The sequence below is a fragment of the Marmota monax genome, unplaced genomic scaffold (genome assembly GCF_021218885.2).
Source record: "Marmota monax isolate L192 unplaced genomic scaffold, Marmota_monax_Labrador192_F-V1.1 WCK01_AAM20220418_F8-fsc00107, whole genome shotgun sequence".
Lineage (NCBI taxonomy): Eukaryota > Metazoa > Chordata > Mammalia > Rodentia > Sciuridae > Marmota > Marmota monax.
The window spans coordinates 531,399-553,735 of NW_026693761.1; the positions used below are offsets into that span (position 1 = coordinate 531,399).

At 38.7% G+C, this 22,337-nt stretch overlaps 1 protein-coding gene across 7 annotated transcripts in view; it reads left to right on the forward strand.

The window, feature by feature from the left end:
* Bbs9 (Bardet-Biedl syndrome 9) overlaps positions 1–18,586 on the forward strand; it is a 498,145-nt gene extending 479,559 nt beyond the window's left edge. For 2 of the 7 annotated variants that reach the window (XM_058584439.1, XM_058584442.1), the window contains 2 exons: positions 17,558–17,668; positions 17,839–18,582. In XM_058584439.1, coding sequence (XP_058440422.1) covers positions 17,558–17,668; positions 17,839–17,870 — 143 coding nt within the window. In that variant the 3' untranslated portion in view covers positions 17,871–18,582. Of the gene's footprint in view, positions 1–17,557; positions 17,669–17,838 lie in introns of all 7 variants that reach the window. The other 5 variants (XM_058584440.1, XM_058584441.1, XM_058584438.1 and 2 more) reach the window with 4 other exon arrangements.
* The last annotated feature ends 3,751 nt before the right edge of the window (positions 18,587–22,337 follow it).

The following is a 22,337-nucleotide window of genomic DNA, read 5'->3' on the forward strand; positions in this document are numbered from 1 at the left end:
TGAGAAGTGTCCAGTAGATTTAGCAATGTGGAGGTCATTGTTATCTCAAGCAACTTCTGTGCAAAGGTGGGAACAAAGGGTAGGCTGAGATGGATGAGAGAGATGCTGAAATGTTGAAAACTTCCAATACTGAGCACTCTTAGGAAGAGTTTTGCTTCCAAGAAGAGCAAAGAAATAGTAGAAGATGCTGGCAGGAAAGTAGTATCAAGAAATGGTAGGGCTGGGGTTGTGGCTTGGTGGTAGAGCACTTGCCTGGCATGTGTGAGACACTGGGTTCAATCCTTAGCACCACATAAAAATAAATAAGTAAATAAATAAAATAAAGGTATTTTGTCCATCTACAACTAAGAAAATTTTTTTAAACAGATGGTAAATTTTGTTACTGATATGATGTTTACTGTTGTCTTTTATTATTGATCTAGACCCCAATCTTTGCTCTATTTACCAAGCTATTATGTCTTTTGAGCACTGTTTTGTTTTGTTGGCAGATCAGATAACCAATTGAGATTTTTCCTTGACTAACTAACCCAACACTTCATTTTCTTGGAGCTATAGCTGCTGCTTCTTGCCTTCTTAAAATTCACTACCCTCAGTCTCTTTAGCTCCCCAGCTCCTCTTACAAGGGAATGGCAGGGTGATGATGGTACTGTGATAATATTCATGTTCTACCTGCTAGGAACCTGGCACTGTTTGAAGTGTTTGATATCATTAACTCATTCAGTCTTTACACTTACCCACTGAGCTGGGTACATTTATTTTCTGCATTTTACAAACAAGGAAACTGAGGCAGATTAAATAGTTGTTTCTTTAAAAAAAAAAAAAGCTAATAACAGTATAGCTGGCATTAAAATTCTGTCAACCCCACTCCAGAGGTCATGCTCTTTGAAGCAACTGGAGAATTTTCAAAACAAGCTGATAGCTAGAGAGATTTTATTTTACACATAATAAGTTAGAGAAACAACATTGGTCATTTCTTCAGATTTACTAGCCTGTACATTAGTGGGCTGTGTCCAGCCCACAATCCTGGAATGATGTGGTGGAACATTCTTTAGTGATGACTTTTTTTAAAAAAAAAGCTGTATTTCCTCAAGTTTCATGAATTCCTTTACAAGTCAACAAGCATATATTATGCACCCACTCTTTCATAAGAAAAAAAATTAACTCCTTAACTTTATGTGTTTATGTTCCAATGGGAAGCTTGTTTGTTTATCATACAAGCTATAGAATCATCTGAAAACAAAACAGAAAAGGTTATATATGTAGACATATAATTTTGCTATTTTTTTTCAAAGTGTCTTTAAAATTTCTATATCTTTAGAGATGAGGTGTAAACCAAACCATTCTTTGTTAAGTGTTACTTCTTAAAATGCCGGTAAGCAGTTGCCACTGAATCCTTCATTAATAATCCCTTCCTTTTCCAGAAGGACTTGCCAACACCCATAAAATATTCACTGGGAGAATTAAAGTCATATAAAAATAATCGGTGTTTGCTTCCTTCAAGGCATACATTGAAATACATTGCTCTGTTTCTCTATTCCTTGGCTGCTTCCTATGTTTAGTAACACTAGGTCAGGAGACTTCCTCCTTTAAGGTTCATCTGCTGGCCACTTCCATTTCCCATGAGAAAGCAAACCTACCACTGTTTTACCCTTTTATCTTAATGTTTCTTCCATTGATGTCATATTAGCATGCAGGCTTGCATTTATCAGTAGTAAGGGCACTACTGGTAAACAGAAAATAAACAATGTAATTATACACCACCACCACCAATACCACCACCATAATCATCATCATCAGGGTCCTTTTAAAATTCCTGTTGTGATCTCAGAAGAGCCATTTTCTGTGATAGCAGAATATCAGTGTTTCCCTCTTAAAAAGACTGAATTATTTTCAGTGCCTCATTGACAGCTTCACCCTTGGCCACGGGGTCCAACTATAAACATTCTACCACTGGCCTGCTTGCCATCCTCAACTTTTGCCTGAGCAATTTTTAGAAAATCACATATAAATCTGTGGTGTCCTCATGACTTGCAGTTTTATATGTATCTGGCTATAACTGCTATGAGGGGGTGAGTACTATAATTTATAGTTCTTGGGGAGCTTTGTCTGTGCCAGGTGTTGTGCTAAAACCCATTAAAAGCATTAATTTAACCCTCATCTCTTGGAAAGTAGATAATGTATTGTCTGCATTTAAGGGAAAAGAAACCAAGACCCAGACTCCTGTGACTTTGCTCCAGGTAGTATGTGCCATGTCCCCTTTTTGAATGTCCCTTTCCATGATCAGTGGTTCAGTTTGTCATCCTTTTCTGCAAAATGTGGCATTGCTTAATGGGCTATCCTACCCACACAGCACTAGATAACAGTTGCCTTGGAAAGATCCTTAGTGTTCGCTGCATTTCCTCATCGGATGTAAAAGACCTTGGTGCAGCACTGGCTCTCCAGAGCTCTCATGATTTCTCTTTCCCCTTACCCTGTTTGTCAGCCAGTGACCCAGCTGAACTCAAAGTTTCATAATCACCACCTAGACTCTGTCATTATTAAAAACAACACAAGTTGGTCAAGATTATGGCTTTTAATTAGGTTGTGGAAAGAAACTCAAGTTAAAGAAATGTTGCCAGGATCACTGGGGAATTAATAGCCACTTGATGCAAGAGGGAAGCTGTGAGGAACACTAGTTCTCTTATTATGTGGTGTCCAGGCAAAGCAGAGTTATGCTCTTACTATTTTATTTATTTCTTTCTTTTTTTTTTTTTTTGAAATTATTATTGCAGAACTATTGGCTTCCTTTCTTTCTCAACTGTAACTCTAATGTTTTATTTGTGCGTGTGTACTTTGAGAGAGTCTTGGTCTCTGAAGAGGGAGTTAGGAGAGGAAAGTATTTGAAATGGAAATGTTTTAAAATTATGTCTCTTTCCAGTTGTACATTGGATTTCCTTAAGATTTAGAAACAAAATGGCAATTGAAAACCACAGCTACTTTCTTTTTGAACTAGAAAGCACTGTACTTATGAGCATAGAAAAGATCTAGTTGAAAGACAACAGATTTTGCTTTTCATGGCAGAGGGCTCCACACATTGATTAGGTGGCAAAGAAAAGAAAATGTTAACTTACTCTTCTTCACCTTTTACAATGACTGGGTAAGGCGATTGTGTTTCTGTTTGGAGGGTCTAATGGCCTTGCAATCGTGTGTGAAAGCGTTGTGATTAGAGACTGTAACAAAATAGTGACTATTTTTTTTAAGTTTCCATGTTTATGTTCTTACTGGGTGTGTGTCTTTCCAAGCGCTCCAGGTTAAGAACTAAATGTGTTAGAAAAACAGATGTAACACAAATAAATGAGAGAGTTCTCATTTCCTTCAGTGAACAGAGCTCCAAGTTCCTGAGCAATAATTTAGTAGAACCTTCTTGCCATATCAGAAGTTGTGTTGACGCAGCTTCTTTTCCCTGACTTCTGTTGTATTAGAACTGATTAACAATCAATAGGGCCAGGCAGCCGTGTACCAACATGTGCTAGAGGTCATTGTGCACCAATACAGTGTGGAGATCACTCTTGCCAACAATTAATTGGGGAATTCACTTTATGAAGCCCTGTTTACAGACTGACATCTGGAGAAATTCTTAACCTGGATTCATTCCAATCTGTAGGATTTATAGACTGTGCTTGCTCTTTTGTAAATAGGACTCTCTTTCTGCTTGGTACATTCTGTTTACATAATTATCAATGGATGAAAATGACAATGTTCCTGCAATTTCTTAGTCCTCTCTACCAAATAGACCTAAATTCTAACCAGCAGTCCAGCTATAATACTTGGACTTCTATTGTTATTCAAGTTGTGGAAACATCTTAATGCCAGGAGCACCCTATTCTCTTAAATCCAGACTCCCTGACTGGAGCCCTTATGCCTTGAGGGACTGAATGTTCAGCCTTTATGGGGGTTTTAAAACTTGTTGAGACACATGCTAGATCTCTTAAAATGTATTAGACTCCCTTTCATTCACACAGTTAGTCTTTGCTATGAGGTGTGAAATGGAAATATTTTCAAACATAGGGTACATGCATAGTCTTGAACATGTTTTAATTCTCACCGTGTTGGGGGGATCAAAGTTGATTATTAAGCAACGGACTAAGCTCCAAACATTCCCCAGAGCTTCACATTGAACACACACTGCAGTGGCCTTCACCTGCCTCCCTATGGCTAACCAAGATTACTGTTGCCAGCAGATCAGCTACTGTCAATGTGATCAGCTTGGTTTCTGCAAATACAGGGAGAAAGAAAAGTGGTAGAGTAGATTTAAAAGGAATACAGATAAACAAATATTGCATATTAGAACTGTAAACCTAAGGCTGTATAGAAAGGTACTTTCTTCTACTGTTAATAAATGGTAAAATTATACCAGGTCAGGAGTGATAAGTCCCTCTCCTCATTACACACAGTGAAAGGTAGAATGGAAGTGGAGGTGAGAGAGATGGACATATGTCCTCCAATCCCATCTCAAGAGTAGTTGTAGCTTCATATGAGAGCAACCTGATTGTCCATGCTGTGGTAGGAACACAGGAGCAAAGAACTGAATTACCAAGGACTGTATTTCTAAGACATGCTTTGATTAGGTCTGTGATTTTGTATTCATTAACCATCTCGTATAAATGAGTTTTTCTGGAAGGCATCTGTTCAGTAAACACCAGTTTCATAGAAATGTTGACTGTCCGAACTGACCCATGTACAAAGAACATTCTCTGTCTGTCTGTCTGTCTCACTCACACACCCACACAGACACACACCATTAGTTAAAAAAAATTCCAACAAACATAGCTTTACCAATTGTGGCGTTCTTTAAAAAAATGTTAAGTCCAGGTAAGGAACAGATGGGCCCTTTAGTCTGAAGTCCAGGTTGGAAAAAGAGAGGTTAAGGAGGATTGATCAGAGGACGTGCAGCTACACTCTCTCTTCAGAGCTTTTTTCTTTTTGTCTCCACCATAGCCCTTGTTTAAGTCCTTATCTGTGCTTATGCATAATTCTTCCTAATTGTATCTCTTATTCTGGTTTATATTTTTCTAACTACTAATATGTTTTGTATGTTTAATGCTTCATCATCTACACCTTTAGTAAGACATCTCAAATGTCTTGCATAGAAGTGTATACACAGAAAAATAATATATATTGATGATTTATTCTTTCCCTTCCCCTTTCCCTTTTCATCCTCTGTTCCTCCCTGTCTTCTATCCCTCTCCTTCCTTTCATTCTTCCATTTTGCCAAAAAGTTCCTAAATACTCAGCCAAAAGTACTAACCGGATCCTTGATTTTCTATAGCTTACATTCTCCTAGGGTTAGAAAAAATACATTTGAAATGACGAGAAAAATGAAGAATGGAGGATTCTACCCTTATTCATGGGGAATAATTTCTGAGACCCCCAATGGATGCCTGAAACCATCGAGAGTACTAAACTCTATTACTAAGCACTTACATAGAGTGTAACTTTAGCAGCTTGAGGTACAACAGCAAACTGCCACTGATTTCTTTTCCTTCTTCACTATTTAATAGTGAGAATATTCATTTTTACTGTAGATCTTAATAATCTCAGCATATGGTTATTTTCTTTCCTCATTAAATCAAGAACTTTTACCTTTTTACTTTAAAGAAATATTTCATAGCTTCTCTTTTTCACATCCAAACTGCTGCCATCACTACTCTAGCACTTTGAACAATAAAATAAGAGATATTTGTACACAAACACTGCAGTACTGCCAGTGGATCTGTTAACCAAGGTGGCTACTGAGGGTAGGTAGCATATATAGCATGGATATTCTGCAAAAAAGAATGATTCAGATCATGGGTTGGAGCAGGATAGCATGAGATTTGTATCATACTTCTCTGAATGATGTACAATTTAAAATGTATGAATTATTTATTTCTGAAATTTCTCATTAAGTATTTTTAGATTGCAGTTGACCTGGGGTAACTGAAACAATGTAAAATGAAGTATTGGATAAGGGAGGGACTAGTAATTATACCTCTGTGCATATGTATGAACAGAGACACACACACACAGAGACAGAGAGAGAGAGAGAGAGAGAGAGAGAGAGAGAGAGAGAATAAAACTTTCCAAATGAATATATTTACAGAAAATGTCTGAGGAAGCTTCTTCATATTTGAGTGTGATATTCTTTGCAAAGCACCCATTCTCTGCACCTCACATGAATTATAAAACTTTGAAATGAGTTCTGATGTTAACTTCATAAAACATGTTATTGTGTAAGTCAGCTTTATGTTGCTGTGACCAAAATATACAATAAGACCAACTTAGAAGAGGAAACATTTATTTTGGGCTCACAGTTTCAGAGGTTCAGTTCTTGGTTGGCTGATTCCGTCACTTTGGGCCTGAACAAGGCAGAACATCATGGCAGAAGGGCAGTGCCAGAGGAAAGCTGCTCACCTCATGGCAGCCAGGCAGCAGAGAGAGGGCAAGGGGTTGCAGTGCAGATGAGCCACCAGCCATGCCCCACTGCCCACAGTTATCACCTGGTCATTCCATTGAACTAGGACGGACTGCATAGGTTATAGCTTTCACAATTTGATCATTTTGCCTCTAAACATTCCTGCATTAACACAGGAGAGATACCTCATCTCCAAAGCATAATGTCCTACCAAGTAAATCTTGATTAAAAGAAGAATGTCACTGGTGTATATTTTTGAGGTTTCTGCAGTTTGTAATTCTTAGTATCAATTCAGGCCTTGAAGACAGAAGATTATTTGGTTGGCAAGTCATTTGTGATTCTCTAAAAGTATTTTCTTGTCTGATTACTCTTAAAAATATGAATTTTTTCTCCTCCCTAAAGGAGTGGAACACTCCCATCCATACATACAACCAGTTGATTGTGAAGTCACTGTTGCAAGAAAACAAATGAGCAGTCTTTAAATCACCCAGAAAACAGCTTGCAGCCCTCTGGACTTTCTGTATTATTGAAAGGAAGCACTAGTTAAGATAGCCAAATTGCAAGCAAATAACTATTAAGATCTTCCTGGAGAAAAAGGTGATCCTGAGAAAGCTCTAATGGCATCAGCTCTGAGTCTCTGACTTGATATCTACTAAATGCAGGTGACTGAACTAAAATTAGGTTCTTTGATTCCACAGAAAGGTACAACAAGGGCATCTATGCTAAGAAAATTAATAGAAGGTAGAGAGTGAAAAGGTGTATATTACATGCTGAGAACAGTGCCAGTGTACGTGATTTCATGGAATACTCACAATTGGTGTCATCATGATTCCCTTCTTACACATGGGGTGACTGGTTACATGCCCTAGCTCCTACAGCTAGATCCAGCCAGTGCACTGCTGTGTGAGCTTGAACTTGTGCTTTACCTCTGTCCCTTTCAGTAACCTCTCTATTCAGTGCCTGCTTAGTTTTACTTTTGATAGAAGATGAGAGAAACACTTGGAGATCATCCTAAAATATTGAAAACCTTAATAATTTGAAAAGAAACCTCCCTTTAAAATATTTCTTCAGTCTAATCATAAGAAAAAAAATCAGACAAACTCCAACAGAAGGGCTTCCTGTAATATCCCTCACAAATCCTCCTCAAAACCATCAAGGCCATCAAAATCAAAGTCTTAGAAACTGTCCCCAAACTAAGGGAACAAAGAATATGACAACCCATGCTATGCTACTCTGGAAAGCATCCTGAAACAGAAAAAGGACATTAGATAGAAATGAAGAAAATCTGAATAAACTCTGGACTTTAATAATAACTTGTCAATATTAGCTTATTAATGTAACATATGTACCATACTAATGAAAAAAGTTAATAATAGGGAAGCTGCAGAGGACATATGGGAATGCTCTGTACTCAATCTGCTAAATTCTGCACAATTACAATTGTTACAAAAACTAAAATCTGCCCAACCAAAAAAGAGCATTTGTTGAATTGGGCAAACAATAATATTTTAAAACTTATTATAGTAACACTGTAAGATATTCTAGTAGTAGTGTTATAAAACAAGACATATAGCACTATTCAGTGCCTCATGGAATCCTTAGAATTAGGATATGCAGAGCAGCTTTCCATAAGTCAGGATTGGCAAACTACTTAGGCCTTTGCGCCATATCTGGCCCACCGCTTGTTTGGGTAAATAAAGTTTTATTGAAACACAGCCAATGCCTAATCACATTTACACATTTACTATGACTGCTTTTGGACGACTGGGGCAAAACTGGATTGTGGCACCAGAAACTGGATGGTGCAGAGCTTAAATAATATTTATTATCTGAACAAACTGCTGGTTTAGGCTGAGTGAAGTAGTTTAGTTGGGCCCCAGAATCCCTGGATTAGAATCAAATATTAAAGGCAGATAAAGTAGCAGGAGAGATATTGGGTATGGCTTGAGTGAGATGGAACAGCCATCTCCTGTGGTAGCTACATGTGTAAGGTTTGCAGGCACCCTCCTCTCTGCTGCAGAGCTGTGGCTTAGCTCCGGGGTCTATCAGTCTGTGTGAACCCTACCTTTCCAGAACCCCACCCAAAGAACTTTATCTTGGCCTATTTATCCTACTCTTCTTTTGGTATTCCTGACTTGGTCTGACAGTAAATAGTCAGAACTTAATGTGTGTTTTAATGTGCCAGGCACTATTCACATTCATCTGTTTCTCCCTTGTGAAGTAGGCTGCCAAAGTTTTATTTTATAGATAAGGAGATTGAGGCTGATTTCATTGAAATAACTTGCTCAGGAGGGTCACTTTGCTTGTAAATGCTGAGCCATGGTTTGAATCTAGGCTTCAAAGCACAACTTTAAACTGTCTACACCATCCCTACCTTTAGTGTAAAAGAGCTTGCTCACTCTGGCTAATGTGAACCAATTCTTGGATTTCTAGGGATTTTGTGAGTTGTAAAAGACAGCCATTATTGCAAATTTGATTATGTAAACTTATAAACAAATAAATTATATATATGCATACTCAATGATTTTACTTTCATAATTACTGTTTCACTAGTGGGTGTGTACTTGAAATTATTTATGTGTGTGGAATAGGAGAAAATACTAAATAGTACTGTACAACTGTGTAACTCTGCCAAGCTCCATATTTGGTGATATCATGTTGGTTGCTTGAAACTGGCCATAATGGGAGTATTTGTACCACAGAAATTGGCAAACACTATAGATTAGAGTTTTTCTTGTTTTTTCCTAGAAGTCCAGCTGTCACACATTTACCAGCACAGTGCTGCTTACCTTGCATTCTGACTGATCTTAGTATTCCATATGTCAGCCACATTCATTTCTGCCTGACCTCCAATCTTAACCTTTAAACTCTATACCTCTTACAGTGACATCTACAGCAGCAACCTGCAGGAAGGCCTGAGTTCTTTTTGTTGTTTTTTGTTTTTCTTTTTATGACAATGGATAGAAATTCCTCAGTGTGACTCTCTTGATGATAAAATACGTTCCACTTGTTGAGGAGGAAGTCCACCCATTCTATAATTTGCTTTTGAATATAGAAACAGGTTTGAGGACAACTTAGAATTCCTCCCCATGCCTGCAAATTCTAGAGTTGTATTATGTTTATGAATTTATGGGGAACTCCTTTTAAGTAAAATTTTCTACTTAAATAATCATCTGACTAGGTGAAGATTTCTATATGTATTAATCAGATTCCCCCAAACAGATTTTCATAACAGGTTTCATTAACACAAATGGTCATGTATATAATTTGTTAAAAATTCAGAACAGATTATGCTGAGTGAAGCTGGCCAATCCCTAAGGAGCAAATGCCGAAAGTCTTCTTTGATATAAGGGGGGCGACTCAAAACAGAGCAGGGAGGAAGAGCATGAGAAGAAGATTACCATTAAACAGGGACGAGAGGTGGGAGGGAATGGGAGAGAGAAGGGGAATTGCACGGAAGATGGAAGGAGACCTTCACTGTTATGCAAAATTACATATAAGATGATGTGAGGGGGGGAGAGAGAAAAGTGTCATAGTAGAATGGGTAGAGAGGTGTGATGGGAGGGGAGGGGAAGGGAGGGGGGATAGAAAGGGTAGCAGAATACAATAGACACTAGTATGGCTATATGTATAAACGTGGCTGTAAAACCAATGTGATACTGCAACCTATACATGTGGAAAAATAAGAATTCATACCCCATTTGAATCAAATGTATGATATGTCAAGATCATTGTAATGTTTTGAGCAACTAATAAAAAAAATTCAGAATCACAGGCAGCTTGGAAGTCCTTTTTAATATCACTGGTGTAGTTTGCAGTTTATAAACAGCTTTGTTCCAATTGCTTCAATGCTGATCATTCACAATTCATAAAACATGCCACATGTTTTAAAATTTCACATGCAAGGATTAGGTTTCCAGATTACTCCAGAAAAGTTTTTAAAGTAATAACTTAATTACAATAAGACTCTATAATAAAACTACACTTATAACAGCATTCCATGGTAAGAGCACATCCATGTATCTGACTGGGGATGCCAGACCTTTAATGATGCTCTACTTTGTTAAAGAGCTTATAAATAGAGGTGGGTCTCCTATGGTTGTGATCGAGCAATGGGAACATGAGGTTAGGGGAATAATCCTATAAAATGGGCCCGCGATGCTGACCCGCGCACACTTTCTCTTTTATTTTTTATTTTTTTTTTTGTATTACTCATATTTCACTATTTTATTTCAGTATTGTAATGACTTTATCTGCTGCTGTGTAGCATCTGAATCTCACAAAAAAGAACAGATGAGAAAACATACTCCAAATACCACTTAAATCACTGTCCTTTTGAAGCAATTGCTGTCTATTTTTAAAATGAAGAATATTTTTCTGAAAACAGAGCAATATATGAAGACTAATAATAATGAGAGTTAATTGATTAGTGTTTTTATATATGGGAAAATTAGTAAAACAAAAGAAGTTGTCATAAATAATATTTCTTCAGACTCAGCTAGAATAAAACCAGCAAAAGAAGGAATACTTTTTATTTAAACAATAAATAATTCTATGTGAAAATAATTATTTTTTTTAGTTATTTTATTAATTTTTATCTATTGAGAGTAAGTGAAGGTATTATAATTGAAATTCTATAGACAAAAAAAAGTTGAAAAAAGACGTGTTCATTTCCATTTGCTTAATTTGTGGTTTGGATATTTGGCTATTCAAGATCATTTTTCTCCTTTTAGTTGTACAAAAACCTGAGGATATATGGCTCATATTTTTTTCACTTGCTGATTATATTTTCTCCAGTGGGATATAGTGAAATCCAGTTGCTTGGCTTTGTTTGATAATAATAAACTAATAGTTTATGACCACTCAAGGTTGTAAACTCACATGTTAATTGAAAATTTTACTGAGATAATTATAGATTTACACATTGTAAGAAATAATCCAGAGAGGTCCCTCGTGCAATTGGCCCAGTTCCTCCCAATGGTACCAATTTGCAAAACTGTGTTTTAGGAAGCAGGGGAAAGGAAAGAGAGAAGAGAAAGGGAAGGGAAGATAATATTTGTAAAAGTATACAAAGTGACAAATTATATAGAACAATGTGAACGTAAAGTGATAAATGAAAGAAAGCCTACAACACTTAAAAATCAGAAAACTAAAGATTCTTTTTTAATACTCTTAAAAGTTTTAATTTCTTCCTAATCTGTTCGTAAGGAAAAGAAAAAGAGAAATACTGATGAGCTTTTATGAACTGAGTTGAATCAGGGAGTCATAGAGTAATGTTCCCCATTGGCTGTGGAATTCTGTTTCCACTCTCCCTAACAATATACTGTTTCAATCCATGGTAAAGGAGTAAGGGGGATCCTATTTTCCTCTCTCTAAAGGAAAAGAAGTTGAGTTCTTCAGAGAGTTTTACTTCAGGATGTTCTTATTTAAACAGTCTACTAATATCACTAAGGTATTTTATTGCCTTTAATTTTATGCATTTCAATAGATCCCCAGGAAGTACACATCTTTTTGGATCCTAAAAGAAACCTAACAAATCACCGGACTTCCTGTGTATACTTCTAGTCTTAAAAATAGTATACACTCAACACATGCACATGTTTAAGTGAAACAGAAGATATCAGAATAAGGTAAATGAGGTATTTCAATGTCAATATTCTAATTGTGATACTAAAACACACTTTCTCTTTTAAAAAGCAGTTTATCTGCAGCCCTGCCTTACTTAAGTGGACAGAATATGTCACAGTTCTTACTTACTCCTATTATCTGCAGGAGAACTGCAGGCCCCAAATACTGATAAAAAGAACATGTTACCCCTTCAGGGTCTTTTGTGACCCTTGAATAGACCAGATCCTAGAACTCAGGGAGATATGGATAATTCCCCCAACCATAAAATCTGTAAGATCAGGTTCCAGTTAGAACTAGTCAGCATGGGCCTAAGTAACCAAGAGTTGTCATGGCAGTGGGGATTTGAAGGTCTGGTGTCAGTCAACAGTCAAGACCTGGGCGGAACTCTCTGGAAACTCTGGGATCTCAATAAAACTGGAGGGAAGGAGAGGTGTGCCATCCCTCTCTTTTCTATGATGACACACTTTCTCCCTTGAGAGTGTTCCCTTTCCACTTTCCTATCCCTTTTAATAAATTGATGTCTGTTACTCTAAGCAATATGTCTGAAATCTTTTGGCCTGATTCTAAGAATAAGGGTTTGGAGGAAGGGGTGTCCACACTGCCTCAGCTTCACAGAAGGCCCCAGCTCTGTAACAGTTGCAGCAGTACTGTGAAGGGGGAGCCTAGGCATCCTGTGGTGGTGGGGACAGCGAAACCAGACTGCTCTAGATACTTGAGTAGAAGAGATGTGGATAAATCTAAGGAGCCCCTTTTGTTGCCAGGAGTTTACTAGCTATTTGAACCTTAGATAATTAAAAGTTTGATGTATCATTATTTTTAAATCTCAGGTACACATATCATATTAATGAAAGTAGACCATATCTTATAATTATGTGCCACTTACCCAAAGACTGGCCTCTGGCTGCAAACATTTGTTACGTGGAACTGAGAATATTTAGAAACTTTTGTAATGATTGATAAGGGGGCTGTTATGACTATTGAATGGAATACTAAAAGATGACAGGTGATACGTTATTATTTCATTTTTCTGGTAATTCCTGTGATTCATTATTAACTATATTTTACAGAAGTACTGGTTTTGATAGATAGGAAACTTGAAAAGTTGGTCCTTTTGAGATGTATTGTTAAGAGTACAGAGAGCCAAGCTGCAGTTTTATATAGATTTGCTGTGTGACCTTTGGCAGGTAACATAATCTCTCAAATTCATTTAATATGTTGAAACTTTCAAGAAGGCTGATGGTCTGCAGTTCAAGTCAGAGATGCAAGAAATGTCAAAATTATATTTTCTTTAATAGCAAGAATGTGGAAAATTCGGTCTCAATTATTAGTGCCCACCTGCCCCACCCCATCGCTGTCCAGGCAGTCTTATATTTTGGGCTCATAAAGTGAGGTCACAGTAACTGCCAACAATGTTTTTGCCGAAACCCTCGACAATCTTCAACTCAAGGCTTTCTGTGGCTGAGGATGGGGTTCCTGAGGCTCAGCCCTTCCAGTGTCCCATGCCTCCATCCTCCATGACTCATCAGCTTGGAGACCTGAACTGCTGCCAGCTGAGGTCCCAGCCACCTCTCACCCTTTGAGCTCTGCCCCTTCTACCCCTACCAGATTACCACAGTTCATCTCTTCAGTGAGACCAGGATGCAGAAAATCAAGGCCAGAGAGTAAAGAAACAGATGACCTACGATGGGGTTATATCCTAGCAAGCCCATTGTAAATTGAAAATATCAATGGAAAATGCACTTAATCTGTCCAACCCACCTCACCTCACAGCTGAGCAGCATGTGCACTATCTCAGGTCCATTATTTCTCCTGACTACTGTGGGACTGACTGGGAACAGCGACTCATTGCCATGCCCAGCATTGAGTGGAGGGATTTGCCTGTATGGCACCAGCCTGAGAAAAGGTCCAAACTCAAAATTCCAAGTATAGTTTCTACAGAATTACTTTTGCACCATCATAAAGTTGAATCATCACAACTTGGGACCATCTGTATTTCCAGGCTACTCTTTACCCAGTCCCATTCCAAACTGCCCTGAGGCAAGAAAGCACAAAGGGGCCTGGGGAAACTTGAGGGGAAGAGATGATGGTGGAAGGACAAGAGAAGAAAAGCAAATTACTATCAATATGTTTGCAGTTATAAAATGAGGGCAGGGAGTCTGTTCTGGCAGGGTTGTCTGAGGATCGATTGAATCAACGTTACAAATGCACAGCAGAGTGCCCAGCACACAGTAGGACCCCAAGACTCTGAGCCCCTTGCCCTCCTGGAGGCCCCTTGCCTTATTTCCAGGTCATGAAGGTCCCAGATCCTGGCCGTACCTGCCGGTTGGCTCCTCCTGTGTGTCCACACACCATTTGTGTTTTGATGATCTCATCCAGCTGAGGGTTTCCTTCCCCTTTTCCTTTTATGGGGTGGGCTTCAAGCCAAGGGCACTTCATCTGGTGTCCGTGGGACCCAAGCTATGCTTCCACAGATTGGCTTCAGAGGGTCTCTGTTAGTTTGGAAGTTTTATGTTTTATTTCTATTCTTTAATCACTTACTCTTAAATTTTTAGCAAATATATACATATATATATTTCTTTTTACACACACACACACTCACACATTTTCTTTTTCTTAGCAAAAAATCTCATTGGATATACTCATCACTCCTTTTCAGCAGATTTGAATCCAGAATGTGTGGAGTGAGGCCTGAAATTCTTCATTTCTAACGTGTTTCCAGGTGATCCCTCTGCTACTGGTGTGATGATCTCACACTAGCAAGGCCCAAGAAACCTTCTGACTTTCTGAATTTGCTTTCTGTTGCCTTTTAGCTGCAGTGAGCCTGCATTTTCTGTTTGCAAGGTATCTGGTCATCAGGAACAGTCACACTACTCTGAAGTCTTTATAATTATAAATATTTCCATGCCACTATAATTTGATCTCCCAATGTCTTGACCCCTGCGTGCACATCATCCCAGTTAACCATGGATGAAAGCTTTGTTTACAACTAGAGGTGGTTGCCATCCTGTTCAGCACCAGCTGTGGAGCCAGCTTATTCTTGCAGAATAATGAGTGGCCAGTCTAGCTTCCAAATTTAATCTTGAAGGCCTGGCTTTAAGAATTTTTAAAGAATTTTTTTCTTTTTGAACAAGAAAGCAGGGCCTGAGGCAAGGATTAAAGTGATGTCAATTTATTTGTGAAGCACAAAGGAAAGTGAACAAGGAAATATGTGAGGTCATGCCAAGTGGTGCAAGCTCACAGATGACCACTTCTCCCAGAGAGCCAGGAAGAGACTGAGCAGGTATACCCACTCAGCACACAGCACCTTCCTGGAGATCTGCAAAGAGCTGAAGTCCTGGAGAGAGAGGCAGGAGGCAATCTGTCTGTGCAGCATCTTCTGTTCTCCAATTTCCCATTGGCCAGGAGGCCAGAGCTCACACCACATTGTTCCTGTCATGCTAGAAATGGCAGGGATTCTTGATCTATGATGGGCAGTCCACCTGCCTGAGGCATTCAAAGAAAGGGGGTCTCATTGTTAGGGGAGGTGACTGGTGGGCCCTGCAGTGGGCATTGGCTGAAGTGGGATGTGCTAAAGGAATCTGAGAAGGTGCAACAGTTGGGTCCCAATACAGCATCTGCAGAGTAGAGAGCATCCAGCAGGGCAGCTTGTCATCCCTCTGTACTCAGGACAGTGAAGAGGAATTTACATTAGTTGTTAAGGCCACCCATTCTCTGTCTACAGCAACTGACTTTTCTTTTTGTGCCCGCTGTGATAAAGAACTAGGAGTTGCTCTTTAAGTTTTCATACTTTTGTTTTGCCCCAGTATTGAGTCAGCTCGAGTCAGAGGTGGACATTGCTAACTGCTCTGTGCACTCCTTCCCATTTCACTCCTGAAGATTACTTGTGTGTGAAGGTAGCTGCATGACAATGGCATGCCTGGCCTCCCTCTGTCCCTAGGAGAAGTGACTTGATCTGATTGGTGAGTCTGAAATGAGAAACAGGTCCTTCTTCTTCCTTTTTCTCTTGGGATTAGGGCTCTGTTCATCAGGAAGCACATTCCTTCTTTCCTCTCCTCCCTGTCATTACCTTACAGGTGCCCCCAGCCCCTTTTTCCAATCTCACCCCCTTTCCTTTTCACTCAGTTGGCTGAGTGTAAAGGAGAAAAAGAAAGGGGCTCTTTCTTGGGCTTCTCAGCACTACAGAATTATGTGACCTTGGCAGAATACTATTTGTGCCACGGTATAACATATGTAGGCAGGGTCTCAAGCACTTAGCAACTGCTTAATAGCAATAGTTCTTGTGCCCTGACTAAAGACTTACCATTGCAAAAGAGATTAAAAAATTACCCTGATTCTCCTTCCAGGAAAGGTCTTGTCATTTGCAGACAGATCTAGGTGAGAGCTATTATGTTGATGGGTGATTCCAATGTTTCCTATTTGGGCACCTCTAGGGCTACCACTGATTCTCACTTTATGAGTGTGGCAACACCTTTCTCTTTAGTTTCTCTCGACATCAGTTTCTTTTTCAGAGGCAATGCAGAGGGCTGGGTGGTAAGATGTATTTTCCTTCAGACCCAGGATCTTGCCACTTCCCTCTCCTCTGAGTGATGTGGTTTTCCAATCAGTGCTGCCGACACCCTGTCTTTCCTCAGAATGTCATGAGCTTCATAAACCTTCTCAAGCATAAAACCCAACCTGAGCTTTGAGGCTTTGGACTCAGTGTGTGAGTAGCCTATGAAAAAGAAATCACACTTCATTAACAAGAAGAATGGCTTTGGAGTGAAACGGGTAGGGTGAAGTGTTAGCTCACTTCCAGGAAATGAGGGCACGTTAGTCAGATCAAGTTGCAGACATCGTAGGGAGATTCTCACATGATTCTGAGTTTCCCATACAAGATTTTGGTGGATAAAGTCAGATGACTTATATCCAATCTTTAAAAAGCTCCATGATGCCAGCTCATCCTCAAGTCACCTTAGAATCAAAGTCTCCCACATGCAGTTCACAGCTTTGCTGTTGAGTTGTGAAGTGTTGGCGTCTGTGCTGTGAGGTGTTGGGATTCAGGGAGAGAGTCAAATTCCACAGAAATCACTGTCTTGGGATACCTGCAACTTTCCCTGGCCCAAGGAGGATCCCTTCTCTGGTCCATGTGCATTCATAGTTTCCTATGCTCTGGTATTAAAGGGACTTCCTGCTGAGAGACTGTTATACTATGGATATCACATATGCTATATGTTTTGTCTTCTCTGACTTCAAAAAAAAAAGGGTACATTTGAAGACAACACTGTTGCTACTGTTGCCAAGTCATAAGCACTGTAACATGTCTTTGGGGGCAATAACTCACTCCCAGTATTTTCACCAGAGTAACATTGAAGATAATTCTTTTTGCTCCATCCCTCAAGATTGTTGTCACATCATTTATTACCTTTATGCTTGGTGCGTTCCTAAGCTCTGGTCGCTGTGTGGAGAGGCAGATTTTCTTACACATTGCTTAAAATATCATTTGTGTTTTTTACCTAGGTGGCTGTACTCCAATTCCAGAATCAGACCTAGAGGAGAGATCAGTAGAACAAAACTCCACGGAGCTGTTTACCAACCACAGGCACCTCATTGCAGAGACTCCTGTGCCTGGTAAGAGAATGGGTGGCCTTAACAAGTGATAAATCAGGAATAGCAACACTGTTAAATTTGGGTTATACCAAAGAGCATTTTGCATAAGTAGTCATTTTCTGACTTCTTAGTTATTTTTTGTTTTTGTGTCATCAGTGAGACCTTACTTTCCCTCTCTTTCTTTTTTCCAGAAGTTTCAGCTCTCCAAGGAGTTTCAGAATAGTCCACTCAGAGTTGTGTGGCTGAGAGGAAGATGCCTCCCAAGGCCTACCCTATGTGTACCGCATGTTCAGCATAGATGTGGAGCTGGCCCAGGTGCTATGTAAAGCTCACCCCTGGACAGGACACTGAATGGAGATGGGGATGGGGCTTCTCATTATTCTGGAGGACTTGGAATACCATGCAAGTCAGCTGGAAGACAAGATTTGTGTATTCTTGCAGGGAAAGGCTACTACTGCCCTTAGCCATCTGTATGCCTATAATCACATGACATAGCGAGATGATATAGTGTGGGAACAGACTTCATAATACAGAGATCCACAGTCAAAATAATTTGATACCCCATTTTTTTTCACAGAGTTCTTATATAGTAAATGTATCAAGTTTAATAAAGCATCTCATTACCAAACAATGTCTTGGAGTTGATTTATAATCAAAGGGCTCTATAAGTGATTTCTCTATATTGATTTTTGAAGGAAATTATAAAGTTTACTATGCCATGGGAAGACTTGAATGTGATTATTTTATACATAAAAGAACTACTATAGCAGAACTATTGGCTGATTGCTCTGTTAGACTAGAGGTGGAAGAGGATAAGTTTTCTAGTATTGTATAAAATTTTTTAAAATATTTTTGAAAACCTAATATATATGATGATATATTAGGTTTTCAAAATCTAAAGAGTGACACCTTTCAAAAATCCAGGTTATAAAAGGATTCACACTCTGTTACAATTAAAATTAAGGTTTTTGTATGTAGAAGATTAAAGTGACTGCATATTTCAAGTGAGAATTACAATTATAAGACTTATTTAGACTAAAATATCCCCGTGCCAGTTTTAGAATGCCTTTCTGTCAGCACAAAGGAAAAAGTGGTTTATGGTTTCTCTATATGTGAAGTGTCAAAAAACTGCATTATTTATTATTTCTAGCATCATTTTGTAGGAGACAACAGAGTTGTACTGTTTTTAATTGTGGAGCATAGGTGTGGACAGCTAGCCTGTGGATGAACTTCACCCAGCATGTGGTGACCAGTACAGAGATGCTGTGGTTCTGTGTATGTCAATAGCTGCAAAAGTATAATACTTCTGATCATCTTTAACAGCTCTGTTCAGAAAGGTCACAGAGAGGTGTCTTTCTTCTTGCAAATGTGTTTCTCTCTCTCTCTCTCTCTCTCTCTCTCTCTCTCTCTCTTTCTCTCTCTCTTTAAATATTTGGTTTCCATGGATATTTTTGTACTGTGAGTATACCATGTGCTCATCTCTGTCCTCCTTTCTCTTTCTTCTTTTCGGGGGCACAGGGTCATGTCCAATGTGCATGTGTCCTTCAATCTCCTTTTTAAATTCAGTTTTTCTCTCTCTGGTTTCTCTGTCCCTTGGAAATTTTTTTCTCCATTTATTCCTGCAATTCTTTCCCTTCTCTTTTTTATTTTTCTCTCTTTATTTTCTGTGGTATAAAACTGAAAGCATATTGTTTGATGCCTAAAAGCTACAGTGTGCATAAATGCAGTGATTTCTATCTCTTTCAAATTCTTTCTCCATTGTTTTTCATTTTTAAATACAATCTATGACTGCACTCACTGTTCTATGAGAAAGTGACCACCAATATAAATTCAAAAGGCTTCCTTTCTCTTGTTTGGGAGTTTAGGGTGACTTTTGTTGCTACAATTACTTGTTAGAGTTTTTACATTGAGAAGTATATTTGTAAATGTGTAGTAAATGTTTCATGGTAATCAATACCATCTTAAATGTATTAACATAATTACTTGCCACTATAGTTTCGATCTTAAATGTCCCCCAAGATCCCAAGTTTAAAGCCTTAGTCCCCAGTCCATGGTGCTATGCAAGAGACTTTAAAAGTGGGGCATAGTGGGAGGAAATTAGGCCACTAGGGACATACTCTTGAAGGAGATGTTGATACCCCAGCCCCTCCCTCTTTTCCTTTCCCTTACCAGCCATGAGGTGAATGAGCTTCCTCTGCCACTCGCACCCTGCCACGTGCACTGCCTTGACACCAGAAAGCAACTGCGCCAGCTGACTGATTATGGACTGGAACCTCCACAACTGTGATCCAGAATATGTGTTTTTCAAAGTGGATTATCTCAGGTATTTTATTATACTAATAGAAGGCTAACAAACTTGACCAAATATTTTTGTCTTTTATTTGAATCACTTTAACACAAAACTCTCTGTATATAATCATACTCAAACATGAATATATTAGATATTAGGTTTATTGACAATGTATCTTGCTAAGAGAAAGGATTTTGAATGTTTTTACCATAAAGAAGTGATAAATGCTTGAGGAAATAAATGTTTAACCTGATTTAAATATTATACAATGTATACATGTATCACAACATGCGATATAGGTACTGTTATCTCTATTTTACCAGGGAAAATACTGAGGTCTGTAGATTTTTTTTTTCAATTTTCTCATTTTTTTATTGATTTTATTTTTTAAATACACAACAGCGGAATGTATTACAATTCTTATTACACATATAGAGCACAATTTTTCATATCTTTGTATAAAGTATGTTCACACCAATTCATGTCTTTATACATGTACTCATTTTTTTGCATTACAATTCTTATTACACATATATACCACAATTTTTCATATCTCTGTTTATGAGGTCTATAGATGTTAAATAATTTATCCAATATCCCCAGTCACTAGGTAGGTGACTGGAGTTTTAATCCAGTCTCATCCCAAAAGCTCAAATATACACTGATAGATGGTTCAAATGCACATTGGTAAAACTACCATAAAGTATATTCTAAAACTGAAGCCTTGTAATGTAAGATAGCTGCACTTCTTTGATTTCTAGGGTGGCTGCCTAATTGAAAAAAAAATGTATATTGGACAATTATATTTTTTCTCTGATGAACTATGTGGTTGTGCTCTTTCCCTTTTTGGGTGGTGGTAGTAATAATTATCTCCTTATTGATTTACCATAGCTTTGTATGTAAAAATGACATAATCTTTGGCTGATCACATGATATAGACATTGTTCTCAAGTTTTCACTTTTCATCTTATTTCTGGGTTTGATTTTTTAAATACAAGTTTTCTAAATTTTAAGTAGACAAATCTATTGACCCCTCTGTGGTTTGTGCCTTCAGTGTGAAGTCTAGGGTACCCTGGGGGCTCTCCTGCTTCCCTGTGCCAATCTGAGGTCCTGACAAGGTGGTTTGGTCCTGTGCTATGGCAGGCTTCGATCTCACCCTCCAAAAGTGATGCTCTGATTACATTTGCCACGAAGCTATATTCTCTTCAGCTTTCCTGTCTCTCCTAGTTTTATGTAAAATGCCTCCTAGGTTCACCTGCTCTTTATTACCACTCCTTCACCCTTGGGAGGGTGACCCAAGCAGTAGACACTACACTGCCTTCAAAATCCTTAAGTCTGAGGATTGGGCCCCACCCTTGAGGCTTTCTCTCCTTTAGCATGATCAGTTTTCCCTGAAGACTCCATAGCACTCTTTAAAATAGCCCAGGCACTCGCTTGCCAGCCCTCCAGACCTGAACAAGCCTGACCCCATCCCCTGTGAGCATGGTTAGGCTCAGGTTGGGCACAGTGTTCCAACTTAAATCAGTGTGTACAGGCAAGTCAGTGATGAGGTCGGCATCCTCAACCCCCAATTCCCTGTTTTGTTTTTCTAGCCTCTCAAGGGACTGGCTTGTGAAAGGAGTGGTAGTTCCAAGATCAGAGATATCTGGAAACACAGGAATTCCCTGAGGCTTTAATCAGCTGAAGTTCAGGAACATCAGGTTATGTGATGAATAGTTTTGCCATAATTTCATTTTTTAAAAAATTATTCCATGCCTTAAAACTGACAAATTCAAACAAACTCTGTATTTTGTTTTTCTAAAAACATCTGCCTCAGACTACTTGGTAATCTTTGTGGCAGTCTGCCCTATTACATAAAACTGTAGGTACAGATAAGCAAGAAAATCAAAATGAAATATAAGTCTGGAGAGCTTAAATCCCTTTAAAGGCATTGTGTAATATAGGCTTGGCCAGGTTATTTCTGACAGCACCCATATTCTTTTTGTGTGTCAACAGGTGCCTTCCATGGCCCCCTGGTCAGAGATTGTTATATTGACGGGTGCTGGTGTGCCCTTAAATAATTTGTGTAACAAGATGGAAGATGAATGAGTCAAGCCTGTCAACCTCTGGAGAGTCTCTTGATTGTTGGCAGTCATGTTCCTCTCCTCGAGATTCCTGTGTAACTCTGCTTCTCTCTTAACATGTGTATCTCTCACTTCCTTTATTTCAGAAGTCATATTTTCTTTTCCAGGTAGGTCTGCAGGCTCCTTGGACACAGATGTTCTTGGCTTCTTTCCACTGTTTAGTAAATAATATTTCATTGTATGAACAGATCAACTTACCTCCTAAAACTCAGCAAGTCAAAGAGAAATGGAGAAACCAGTGATTTAGAACAAGTACCTGTGACCTGGCTGGCCTCGT